Here is an 11,573-nt window from a genome sequence, read left to right as displayed (position 1 = left end):
AGTCTGTTAGGATCCTAAGTGTGCTTTCTTCAGGGTTCGTAAAAAGTGAAGGCGCTGATGTGCCTTCTTCACCAGACTGGAAGAGTTGAGAGACCCAGAAAGATTTTCAGTGATGTGGACCCCATGGAAATTAAAGCTAGACAGACATTCCACCTCAGCACCGCTGATGTGGAGAGGGATGTGTGCCCCAATGATCTCCTTGGTCTTCTGGTTATTGAGTGCCAGGTTATTGTCTTTGCACCACAAAGCTAGGTGCTGAACCGATCATCTCTATGCTGTTTCATCCTCTTCTCTGATCAGGCCCACCACTGTGGTGTAACTTGATTATAGCATTGGAGCCATAAACAGGGGCGCAGTCGTGGGTGAAGAGGGGGTAGAGCAAAGGGCTCGACACACAGCCCTACGGCACGCCAGTGTTCAGGGTGATGGTGGAGGAGAAGAGACTTCCTAATTTAACAGTGGGTCTGTAAGGAAGTCCATAATCCAGCTGCAGAGTGAGTTGCTGATGCCAAGCTGGCTGAGCTTGGAGATCAGCTTGGAGGGGATTACAGTGCTGAATGCTGAACTGAAGTCAATAAACAGCAGTCTAACATATGTATTGGGACTGTCCAGGTGGGTGAGTGCCAGATGGAGCGCTGTGGAGATGACATCCTCTGTTGATCTGTTGCATCGGTAGGCAAATTGATACGGGTCCAGTGTAGCAGGCAGACATGATTTCAGGACCAGCCTCTCAAAACATTCTGCAATAAAGGGTGTCAGCAGAGAGGGTTCAAGCGGAGCGAGAGGCGCAAACGTTCGACAATTTCCGCGTTCGATTATTGCAAGGGGGAGGGGGGGAAATCCCCCTTTATGCAGACCAGAGTAAGCCCTTGCTGCACTAATGTCAATGGAGACTTGTGGAATTTTACCAATAAATTGGTCATTTTGTCTTTCTGGATTTGTTGAGGGTTATTTGGAAAATTGTGTCATAATCTGTAAGTGTTTGGGATCATTTCAAGCCTAATAGTGTAATTTTTTAGTGTTCGGATTTGTAATAAAATAACTTAATATTAGACCATGCTGCTGCCAGTTACTGTCCGGTTGTTATCATGCTAGCTAGCCTCTTAGCTAAGGTAACATTTTAAACGGAGAAGTGTAATTTCTTTGAAATGACAACTAGCTGAATAACACTACTGACATTAGTTAAAGTGGATAGTTTATACTCAAGCGAATTTGCAACAGTATATTAAGTTTAAGCGAAGTCCTTCAACTACTAGTCACTTGTTAGCGCATAGCTGTATTGCCATAGCTACTACCATCCACTTGTATAGCATTTTAAGCTAGCGTTAGCTAGCTAGCTAGCTCGGTTCACATGACTAATTAAATTATTCATATCATGTCCTTAAGAATGATTCATTGGTATCATACATGATTATGGACAATAATACTGTGAACACAATTATGTTTATCTGTTGTTATTGCTTATTAAGAGAGAAAGTTTATTTAGTGACGTAGGGTGACACTCCCACTTATGTAGACCGGAACTGTCCCGTTTTGCTCCCATAGTAACGAATTACGTTGCTCTATCTTGCTAGTAATCAAGGATCTTTGGTGTCAGTGCAACCGGAACGAAGTCATTCAGTTTTTTGGCTGTGGACTGTTTAGGCACAAACACACACACACACACACACACCCTACTCCAAAACCCTTCACGCCTTCAGGTTCCCGGCCGGGAGTGTGACGTCGATATCGCCGGCGCGCGACATTTTAAAGTGCCGCGCGTCCAGGGGATTTGCACCAGTCCTTTTTGTGATCGGCGCGCGACAGAGCGGAAACGAAAAGACATGGACAACGTCGAGTGCAAGCTTGCCGAGCAAGTGCGCCTCCGCAGGCATCTCTATGATCCTGCCCTGAAGGAACACAGAGATGTCCAGAGGTGCCAGGATTCATGGCGAGAAATCGCCATGACATTGGGAAAGGATGAAGCCCGGTGCAGAAAGGTGTGGAAGAACCTCCGGGACCGCTTTGGGAAAGCGAAGAAGAGGTCACAGGCACTGGCAAGCAGTGGTGGTGCTGCCGGACGCAGGCCTGCGCCAATCCTGCAGGAACTGGGATGGCTGAACAATTTTGTGAGACCCAGGGCGACAGAGGCAAATGATGCACAGGTAAGCAGAACATCTTTGCTTTCGCTATTCTTGGTTTAATCAGTTGGAGCAGTTTGTTTTTTTTCCCTCGTGCTGGTTCGATCAGCTGTAGTTAAATCGTAGCCTAATCGTTTTCTCATGCCAGAATTTGTCTAAAGCCTAAAATGTAGCCTAGTATTGGAATTAAAGTCTGCAAAACGCGATTGTTGCGTAACTTGCGTTTGACGCTGGATGCTAACGTTGTTCTATTTACATAAATCCAGAAGTGCACCAAAGCAGCCGAGGCTTCACAGAGGTGCGGCCCAGCACCTCCGCAACAGTGCGGTCCATCAGATACAGAAGCCCGCGACACAGATGCCGAATCAGTGCGGTCCTCGTCACCGTGCCGGTCGACCTCGACACCTCTCTCCATTCCACTTTCCCCCATCACCACCGTTCCGACTTCTGCGGCATTCGCATCACCCATCTCTCCGTGTAGCCCAAGAAGGAAGAAGAGATGGATGGCACGCGACGAGTCTGTGGTGACACCACAGCTGCTCCAGATCGCGAGGCGGAAGTTGGGTCAATTCAGGGAGTATCAGGACAAGTCTTTGGGGCCGCATGTGTCATCGTCGTCGCCTACGGGGTGCTTTTTAAATGTACTTGGGCACATGATGGAGCAGGTCGATCCGCTGGTGCTTAATCAGCTGAAGCACACACTGTATCAGACAGTGTTTGAGCACACCCAGCAGCACCCTCGATGAATGTTGTGCTCATTTTATTGCACCTTATTGCTTCTTTAGCCCACTTCATCGTACTTGTTTACTTTGTTTACATTCAATACTATTGTTTTAGGTTTTATAGCCAAATGTATTGCTATCTTATATTATTTGAATAAACGGCTGTTTTATAAAAGCGCTGTCTGATATTTTGTTGTGGTCAAAGACGGTTGAAATAGTTGAAATAGCCTAACTAAGGAAACAAATCTATTTAGTTGTAGGCCTAAAACATACCGATACGCCATACGCAAAATATTTGTCTCTATCGTGAAAATTACAGATAAGCCTACACCATACACTATGGCTGATCCAGTTACAGGAGCTAATTAGAGTTACATGTGTCAGTGGTGTAGACAGTCAGCACTGGATGATACTAGCCTATATGATAACTGCTGCCAATGTTGAAGGCTGGCCCAGGCCTACATGTTTGTTATAAAATAGCTGTTTGTAAAGTAGTTATTTATTATAATAACTCCTATTCATTTGATAACTGCTGCCAGCCACTATGTAGAAGGCTGACCCAGTTACAGGTGCTAATGTCCCAATATAGAAGACAGCCAGGTGCACTGGAGGATAGGCTAATCTGATAACTGCTGCCATACACTATGGAATGTTGAAGGATGACCCAGTTACAGGTGCTAATGTGCCACAGTGGTGTAGAATAGCCAGGTGCACTGGAGGATAATATATAGCCTATTCATCTGATAACTGCTGCCATGCACTATGGAATGTTGAAGGATGACCCAGTTACAGGTGCTAATGTGTGCCAGTAGTACAGAATAATAGACAGCCAGGTGCACTGGAGGATAGGCTAGGCAAACTTTTCATATGATAATACGATAAACAATTAGGTGTCAAAAAGGTTGTGTGCAATAGGCTAACGCAAGAGCTGCTGGTGCCAAGTGATATCGCGCCAGCGGCACCCACACAGCAGTATACTCCTAGGCGGATCCGCCTTCAAGACGCCAAACCAGCGTGACTGTCGCTTCTCCGCTATGTCACATCTATGAAACTCCCACCCTGCGTCCTGATTGGCTCTACCATAAAATCTGGTGCCGAAATCACTCCCAATGGAAGCGATCCCAGATGGATGTGAGTGGAACCAAAGTCCTTTTAGGCAAGTCCCTCCACTCGGCAGCCATGATTGCCACAACGCTTTTTGGGCACTCATCTGGCATCCGTTTCGGCAGAAATGCGCGTGCGCAAGGCTTCACGACACCAATCTTGCTCCAGCAGTGAGATCACAACACATGATTGGCACATGTCTTCACAACACACCACATTATTGGCTCAATGTATTCACAACATAGCACATGATTGGCTCAATCTATTCACAAGTCGACGTTTTGCTGCAGAAGAGGTGTGATATGCCTAGACAACTGCCATACAAACTATCCCCATGCATTTCTATCGAGGAATTTTTGAGTGCTGTGTCTCCTCATTAGAAAGTATCTGGCTTTAGTACCTCACAGGCCCAAATTCAAGGGCAAAAGGGGGTGACCCTTGGGCACTTAAAAAAAAAGTGCTTTGGGCATCTATTTCGGCAGAAATGAGCATGCGTAAGGCTTCACGACAACAATCTTGCTCCAGCGGCGAGATGGCACATGATTGGCACGATGTCTTCACAACACACCACATTGTTGATTCACTGTATTCACAATAGGCTACAGCACATAATTGGCTCAATGTATTAACATGTCGACGTTTTGCCGCGGAAGGGGTGTGATATGTGTAGACAACTGCCAAATTGGCGTTACAAACTAACCCCATGCATTTCTATGGAGGGTTTTTTGAGTGCTGTCTCATTAGAAAGTCTCTGGTATAGGCCTACGAATAGATAGCCTACTCTCAATCTGGTCCTATAGAGGATTTTCAGTAGACAAGTTACCATCAGCTCAATTATTTGTTATGTGCCTCCATAATTGCCTAACGATTAGGAGTGTTTCTGCAGTGGAAAGGGTCTATAGGCCTATGAATACATACACATTATTTGGCAAAAATCACTATTTTTAGTTTCAATATTGCTTGCATTTTTGAATGAAGCTCAGATGTGGGCGTTTTTTGGTGACGTATTCGCCTAAAAGCGCGCGCAGTGCCCATTCAGGGAAAAGGAGGGACAAAGAAAGGCCAGTTCTTGGTGGTTTTCAACGACGTCCTCCTTGTGGAAATTAGTACGAGCTGCCACACACATTTGCCTCACATTCGTGTAACTTTCGGTAGTTTAACGAAGAATCAAAATGTCTGGTAGAGGTAAAGGAGGTAAAGGTCTTGGGAAGGGAGGCGCAAAGCGTCACCGCAAGGTTCTCCGTGATAACATCCAGGGAATTACCAAGCCCGCTATCCGCCGCCTGGCTCGTCGTGGTGGTGTGAAGCGTATATCTGGTCTCATCTACGAGGAGACTCGTGGTGTGCTGAAGGTTTTCCTGGAGAATGTGATCCGTGATGCAGTCACCTACACCGAGCACGCCAAGAGAAAGACCGTGACCGCCATGGACGTCGTCTATGCTCTGAAACGCCAGGGTCGCACTCTGTACGGCTTTGGTGGTTAAATATCAGATCTTCATCGACTTGGACCTAAAGGCTCTTTTAAGAGCCACCCAATTCATTATAGAGACTTCTATTCCATGTTAGTGAGATGTGTTTTATTGGTAATGTTGTACTTCATGGCGCTTAGAACTTCTACTGTAACTGTCAAAAATAAGACATGAGTAAAGGTAACGCTCAGCTATTCACATAAGGAATCGTAAAGAAAGTGAAAAAAACATGTATGATGTTTGACCTAGTTGCCATAATAAGTTTACAGATTTTCCTCAATTGCTAAAACACAATTTCTGAAACCTTTGCTCAATTTTCCTAAAACGTTAAACACAACCTCATATTAACAGTTTTTTTTCTGATTGCTTAAGCACATTTTTTGTAACCATGGCTTTTTTTGCAAAACTTTACACACAAATGGCAAAACCTCTCACCCAATCAACAAAACATTGTAGTTCTCTTGCAAAAGCTAACACACCTTGCTTAACTCTTCACACCTTCGTAAAAATGGTATTTTCGTATCTAACAGTAAACACAAGCCATCACAATATAAGCACACAATGTGCCAACAACACACTGATGGTATGAATAAAAAACACATCTGGCTTTTGCTTTCTCTGTGCACAAGGTAGACTATGTCAGTTTGAGGTCATACTTTTGTCACAGTTCTGTAAACATACATCCAAACTTCAAGTGTTGGTGTTTATTTACACACATCAAAACAAACACAAGTGGGTTTTTCCAAGTCGGGTTGTCGGGTTGTCTCTCTCAAAATTTCATCTACATCACATGCAATGTCCTAGTCCAAGACACCGGGGAAAATATATTCTGGAATGCCGTATCCAGGCCTGACATGACAATATCCCCACATGTAGACTGATTTTTTTGCCTGTAAAGGGCTATTTCTTACTCTTCTTACCCTTCCTCTTCCCCCTCCTCGTCCTCCTCTTGCTCCTTCTTGTCCTCTTCCTCTAACTTCACCTCCTTGTCCTTGTCATTCTCTCCCTCTCACTTCTTCACCTCTGCATCCTCTTCCTCCTCTTCTTCCTCCTCTTCTTCCTCCTCTTCTTCCTCCTACTTCTTCACCTCCACGTCCTATTCTTCAGCCTCCTCTAATTCTTACTTTTCTCACTCTTCCTGCTCCCTCTATTGTACCCATTGTACATTACCTGTGGCTTATTTATAGTGCTTTGGCTGATTGCAAAGTGAACTAATTATCTAAAACAGTTTTCACATGAGAAAGTGTGCCAGAGACTTGGCAAAATAGTGAAAATAATAGCCATACATGTGTATAGATTTGCTAGGAGTGTGTTGATCATTTGGAAATTGAGTGTAAAGCATGAGTTGTGTTTACAGTTCCGCAAAAAGAGTGCTGTGCAGTGAATTGTGCCTACAGTTGTGCAAAGTGTGTGTTACAAAATTGCAAACTGTGTGCAAAGCAGTGTTTGTGCTTTTAGTTTTGCGAACTCAGTGAATGGTTTTGCTATAAGTATTTATAGTTTTAGGAATTGTGCTATAAGAATCACAGTTGTGTTTAAGCATTCAGAAAAAACTGTAAGCACTATACAAAACCTCTGACTCCTTGCAAATTGAAACTTTCACCTCAAATCAGTTTTGCCTCTGCTCAAAATCAAACTTTCGCCTAAAACAGATTTACCAGAGCTCAAAACCAAACACTGCTCTCAAATAAACACAGCGATCAAAATGATATACACTATCAAGCAGTCAGTAAACAATGCATCATAAAATAGAAGACACATTGTTCAAACATGTAGTTCTCAGGGAAAAGTACATTTTTCATCTCAAAACAAATGTCATATTTTCCGTCATTGTCTTTTGATGAAAGAAAACATGTTATATCATAGTAGCTCACAATTGATCAGAAATTACTACTTTGCTTCACTCTTGGCATTTTTTTGGTTCTTACTCTTCCCCCCCACCTCGTATCATTGTCCTCTCACATACAGTGCCTTGCAAAAGTATTCACCCCCATGCTAACGTTGACTAAACAAAGGATTTAAAAAAAAAAGAAATATTTTGGGAATTGATCTTAACACCATGCCAATCCCTAAGTATGGTGATGGGTATGTGATGATGTGGGGCTTTTTTAAATTCAAAAGGCCAAGGGAACTTTTATCAGGATGCATATCCTGGATCCATGAAATAACAGACCTTTAAAAAATAAAAGGTCAGTTTTGTTACGCAAACGTTAATGATTCGACAAATGCGCCAAAGTGACTGAGGAAACTTGCAATCAAGTATTATAACGCTTAATGCGAAACTTTGGCATAGATTTCGAAGGATTCCCTTCCTCAACATGAAAATTACGGCAAAGTAAACAAAGGAAGGCGGTGTGCTACAACTGATGTTCTGTGGGTGGTGCTAGCCTTCTCACAATGACTGCCCCCTTCGATACAAAATGACCAATCATGTTTGGGTATTTGGTTTTGGAGCGTTATGAAAGGGCATTCTGGTCGTGGGTGTGTCTAGCGATCTAGGCTAAAATTTACATAGAAACCGGAATATATATCAGACAACTTCATTAGCTTCACACTTTTACGATTTGCTGTTTTCGAGAAATTACAATGCCTGATCCAGCAAAGCCAGCGCCCAAGAAGGGCTCAAAGAAAGCTGTAACTAAAACGACGGGAAAGGGAGGAAAGAAGCGCAGAAAGACCAGGAAGGAGAGTTATGCCATCTACGTGTACAAGGTCCTGAAGCAGGTCCACCCCGACACCGGTATCTCCTCCAAGGCGATGGGCATCATGAACTCGTTCGTGAACGACATCTTCGAGCGCATCGCTGGAGAGGCTTCCCGCTTGGCTCACTACAACAAGAGGTCCACCATCTCTTCCAGGGAGATTCAGACCGCAGTGCGTCTGCTCCTCCCCGGTGAGCTGGCCAAGCACGCCGTGTCCGAGGGAACCAAGGCCGTCACCAAGTACACCAGCTCTAAGTAAAGCCGAATTATAAACTCGGTTCAATCCAACGGCTCTTTTAAGAGCCACTCACATTTACTTTGGAAAGTAATTCCAATATAATGAAATGAAATTGATACTTGTACTCTCAGTCTTTATTTTAGAAAGACATATTTACGCTTCAAAATCGTTTACTGGCAGCGCAGTATGTGTATTTCCGAGGTTGCCCACTCATCTTTTGTATTTAGTGGTACAATTACATAGCCTGGCGAGTCAGACCCACATTAAAATGTAGGGTCTGGGCACTCATCGTTCGCAGTGCTCAGTCCGAGGGCCGGGATAATCAGTTGTCTTTTAAATTCCCTCTGCACGCAATAGGATATTTGTTTTCAAGTAGCAGGGGAATTCAAGCCAAACCGTTGCAACTCTGCCATCAATCATTATGTTAAGCCCACCAAACGACTCTATACACGATTTCAATGTCCTGATTAAGTTTCGATTTCTGGAGCTCACAAGCCAACGGGGAGTTGCTAGACTAGCCTGCTGCCGCTAGGGGCGCGTCTAGATTTCTAGGCTAACAATTACACGTAGTGGCAAATGAAAAAAATCCCTCTAATCGTGTAGTTTCATTGGAGAAACCGGTTTCGTATGAGGCTTTTTGTTGTGAAACTGGGCCCATCAACACATTGTAACTAACAATCTTTATAAGAGCTAGGAAACATGGTTGGGCTGTTCTCATTTACCTACTATCTATTTATACGGAAGAGACCTGTCTATTTAATTCGAAACACAAAACCAGTGTGCAATGTTCAACTTGCTAACTGTACACATCATGAGTGGGGTTTATTACCAGACCATTGCTGGTAATGAACACTGAATACCTTTATGCAGTTTTCGGAAAATAGCTTTGTTGAATATTTGGGTGGCTCTTAAAAGAGCCTTTACACTTTCAGGTTCTGATTTAATTTAAGCACGCTCCCCACGGATACGACGAGCCAGCTGGATGTCCTTGGGCATGATGGTGACCCTCTTGGCGTGGATAGCGCACAGGTTGGTGTCCTCGAACAAACCGACCAGATAAGCCTCGCTGGCCTCCTGAAGAGCCATGACAGCAGAGCTCTGGAAGCGCAGATCAGTTTTGAAATCCTGGGCGATTTCTCTGACCAGGCGCTGAAAGGGCAGCTTGCGAATCAGCAGCTCAGTGGACTTCTGATAACGACGGATCTCTCTCAGAGCCACGGTTCCCGGCCTGTAACGGTGAGGCTTCTTCACGCCACCGGTCGCTGGTGCGCTTTTACGCGCAGCCTTGGTGGCGAGCTGCTTCCTTGGAGCTTTGCCTCCGGTGGATTTACGGGCTGTCTGCTTGGTCCTGGCCATTGCTACGTATTTCTCAGGTTTGAAGGGTATAAACACAATTGCGGAACGTGGGTATATATGGCCTACAATCTTAGCCTGCCCCCTGTGTACGTCAGGGGGTTGGTCTCCGCTGATTGGTCTTCCTAGTTCCCTCCGAGTGGCGCCTGAAATTCAAAATACAAAGCCCACCCTCTAAAATGGCCTCGATCATTGTGTTGATTCACTATACACAAAACACGTTTAATGTAAAGTAAAAATAAATACACTTAAACATTGCCTCTATCAGTGCAAATGAAAAAAACATTAAAATTTGACATAAAAAATAACATGTCAGTTAGCGTGCACAACCACAAATACCTGAGGGTCTTCAAATACGTTTAACATTATCATTGATGTTTTTTTTTATAGTTGAAATAATGTGTCTAAATGGCAGGGCGTCGTCATATTTGGATACCTTGTATTTACTATATTGCACTACTTACTTCTGTTATGTACATCCATGTGCGTGCACGTGTGTGGAACGTGGGTAGGTGGGCGAGAATGTGTGTGGGTGGGTGGCTCGGTTTGAATACATTTATTAAATGCACCTGCGAATCCTTTCGCTGTGTCCCGTGCAATGACCGTCATTTTGATTTGATAAATATTTTTTTATTTATTATTCAACAATTGTCTTGTGTAAATCTGCTGGAGTAGGACAGTACCTTTGTGGTTGATATTTTAGGGTAGGGAAAAAGAGTGGTCAGCTATTAATTCTGAAGGACTCGTATTTCTAAAATTTTGACATTTCAGATTACATGGTAGTCAACTTGGAAATACATCACTTTTAAAAGTATTTGGGTGGCTCTTAAAAGAGCCTTTGTCTTTTTAGTCGGAGGGAGCAGGTTTACTTGGACTTCTCGGTCTTCTTGGGTAGCAGCACGGCCTGGATGTTGGGCAACACACCACCCTGAGCGATGGTCACTCCACCGAGCAGCTTGTTCAACTCCTCATCGTTACGCACAGCCAGTTGCAGATGGCGGGGAATGATACGCGTCTTCTTGTTGTCGCGGGCAGCGTTACCGGCCAACTCCAGGATCTCAGCTGTCAGGTACTCTAGGACAGCGGCCAAGTATACCGGTGCACCAGCGCCGACACGCTGGGCATAGTTGCCCTTACGCAGCAGCCTGTGCACACGGCCAACAGGGAACTGAAGTCCAGCCCTGGATGAACGAGTCTTGGCCTTGGCTCTGGCCTTTCCACCGGTTTTACCTCTACCGCTCATGATATCTTTGTTCGGCGCTTGTCTCAATGGACGAATGGTGATACATTACAAGCCATCTATAATATAGCACACCAGGGCGGGGCAAGTCAGTTCCTCATTGGCTGAGAACGCAATGCTGATAGCCAATCAGCGTGTAGTTCGCTGTGCTATCTCAATTTGAGTTCTATTTGGCGCATATAGCTTACCTTTCAGCGCTACCACAAACAATCCCCGTTTAGTTAAAAGAAAGTGCCGAAGGGGTTTATTTATCCACAGTAAACCATCTAAGCTCCTTGTGTTTACTGGCACATTATAACAAGCTGAAGTGGTTGTGTGTTGCAAGGTTTTGGGTACTTTGTGATACATTTGTTACTGTTACAATGTGACAAACTGCCTTATGGTTGTGTGTTGCGACATTTGGGATATTTTGTAGATAGATACTTTATTGATCCCCAGGGGAAATTCAAGAATCATGATGTATCATGTTTGTATCATGATGGGAAACAACTACTTTTTTAGGAAAAGGACCACTCACTGTGGCACATATTGTGGAAGTTACAATAAGTAAAATATATGTAGCCAACCAGCAGATTCTGATGGAATAAACGCATTCAAAGAACTTTTGGGTGGCTCTTAAAAGAGC

General features: G+C 44.2%; 7 protein-coding genes across 32 annotated transcripts in view; 5 read left to right on the top strand and 2 right to left on the bottom strand.

Annotated features, from left to right (window-relative positions):
* The window catches only part of LOC121719407 (NACHT, LRR and PYD domains-containing protein 3-like), an 851,137-nt gene that overhangs the window by 542,568 nt on the left and 296,996 nt on the right, over window positions 1-11,573 (top strand). The window lies entirely within an intron of this gene.
* LOC121719377 (NACHT, LRR and PYD domains-containing protein 12-like) overlaps window positions 1-11,573 on the top strand; it is a 732,803-nt gene that overhangs the window by 551,427 nt on the left and 169,803 nt on the right. The window lies entirely within an intron of this gene.
* Window positions 1,599-2,999, top strand: LOC121719580. Its single transcript, XM_042105337.1, has 2 exons — window positions 1,599-2,144; window positions 2,387-2,999. Exons 1-2 carry the CDS (start codon window positions 1,824-1,826, stop codon window positions 2,864-2,866), a joined length of 801 nt encoding a protein of 266 aa, XP_041961271.1. The 5' UTR covers window positions 1,599-1,823; the 3' UTR covers window positions 2,867-2,999.
* Window positions 5,119-5,430, top strand: LOC121719669 (histone H4). Its single transcript, XM_042105475.1, has one exon. It carries the CDS (start codon window positions 5,119-5,121, stop codon window positions 5,428-5,430), a length of 312 nt encoding a protein of 103 aa, XP_041961409.1.
* On the top strand, window positions 8,000-8,405 carry LOC121719659 (histone H2B 1/2-like). Its single transcript, XM_042105461.1, has one exon. The coding sequence runs from the start codon at window positions 8,002-8,004 to the stop codon at window positions 8,374-8,376; it is 375 nt and encodes a 124-aa protein (XP_041961395.1). The 5' UTR covers window positions 8,000-8,001; the 3' UTR covers window positions 8,377-8,405.
* On the bottom strand, window positions 9,295-9,716 carry LOC121719644 (histone H3). Its single transcript, XM_042105443.1, has one exon. The coding sequence runs from the start codon at window positions 9,709-9,711 to the stop codon at window positions 9,301-9,303; it is 411 nt and encodes a 136-aa protein (XP_041961377.1). The 5' UTR covers window positions 9,712-9,716; the 3' UTR covers window positions 9,295-9,300.
* On the bottom strand, window positions 10,452-10,957 carry LOC121719678 (histone H2A). The gene has a single exon (XM_042105486.1). The coding sequence runs from the start codon at window positions 10,949-10,951 to the stop codon at window positions 10,574-10,576; it is 378 nt and encodes a 125-aa protein (XP_041961420.1). The 5' UTR covers window positions 10,952-10,957; the 3' UTR covers window positions 10,452-10,573.

This window comes from Alosa sapidissima, chromosome 9 (genome assembly GCF_018492685.1).
Source record: "Alosa sapidissima isolate fAloSap1 chromosome 9, fAloSap1.pri, whole genome shotgun sequence".
Classification (NCBI taxonomy): domain Eukaryota; kingdom Metazoa; phylum Chordata; class Actinopteri; order Clupeiformes; family Clupeidae; genus Alosa; species Alosa sapidissima.
This window is presented reverse-complemented; position numbering and strand designations above follow the sequence as displayed.

Excerpts from the sequence above, each read along its gene's own strand:
- LOC121719678 (XM_042105486.1), bottom strand. The coding sequence starts at position 10,951 with ATGAGCGGTAGAGGTAAAACCGGTGGAAAGGCCAGAGCCAAGGCCAAG.
- LOC121719580 (XM_042105337.1), top strand. The coding sequence starts at position 1,824 with ATGGACAACGTCGAGTGCAAGCTTGCCGAGCAAGTGCGCCTCCGCAGG. Across the intron at positions 2,145-2,386 it reads CAGAGGCAAATGATGCACAG|AAGTGCACCAAAGCAGCCGA; the intron begins GTAAGCAGAACA and ends ACATAAATCCAG.
- LOC121719644 (XM_042105443.1), bottom strand. The coding sequence starts at position 9,711 with ATGGCCAGGACCAAGCAGACAGCCCGTAAATCCACCGGAGGCAAAGCT.
- LOC121719659 (XM_042105461.1), top strand. The coding sequence starts at position 8,002 with ATGCCTGATCCAGCAAAGCCAGCGCCCAAGAAGGGCTCAAAGAAAGCT.
- LOC121719669 (XM_042105475.1), top strand. The coding sequence starts at position 5,119 with ATGTCTGGTAGAGGTAAAGGAGGTAAAGGTCTTGGGAAGGGAGGCGCA.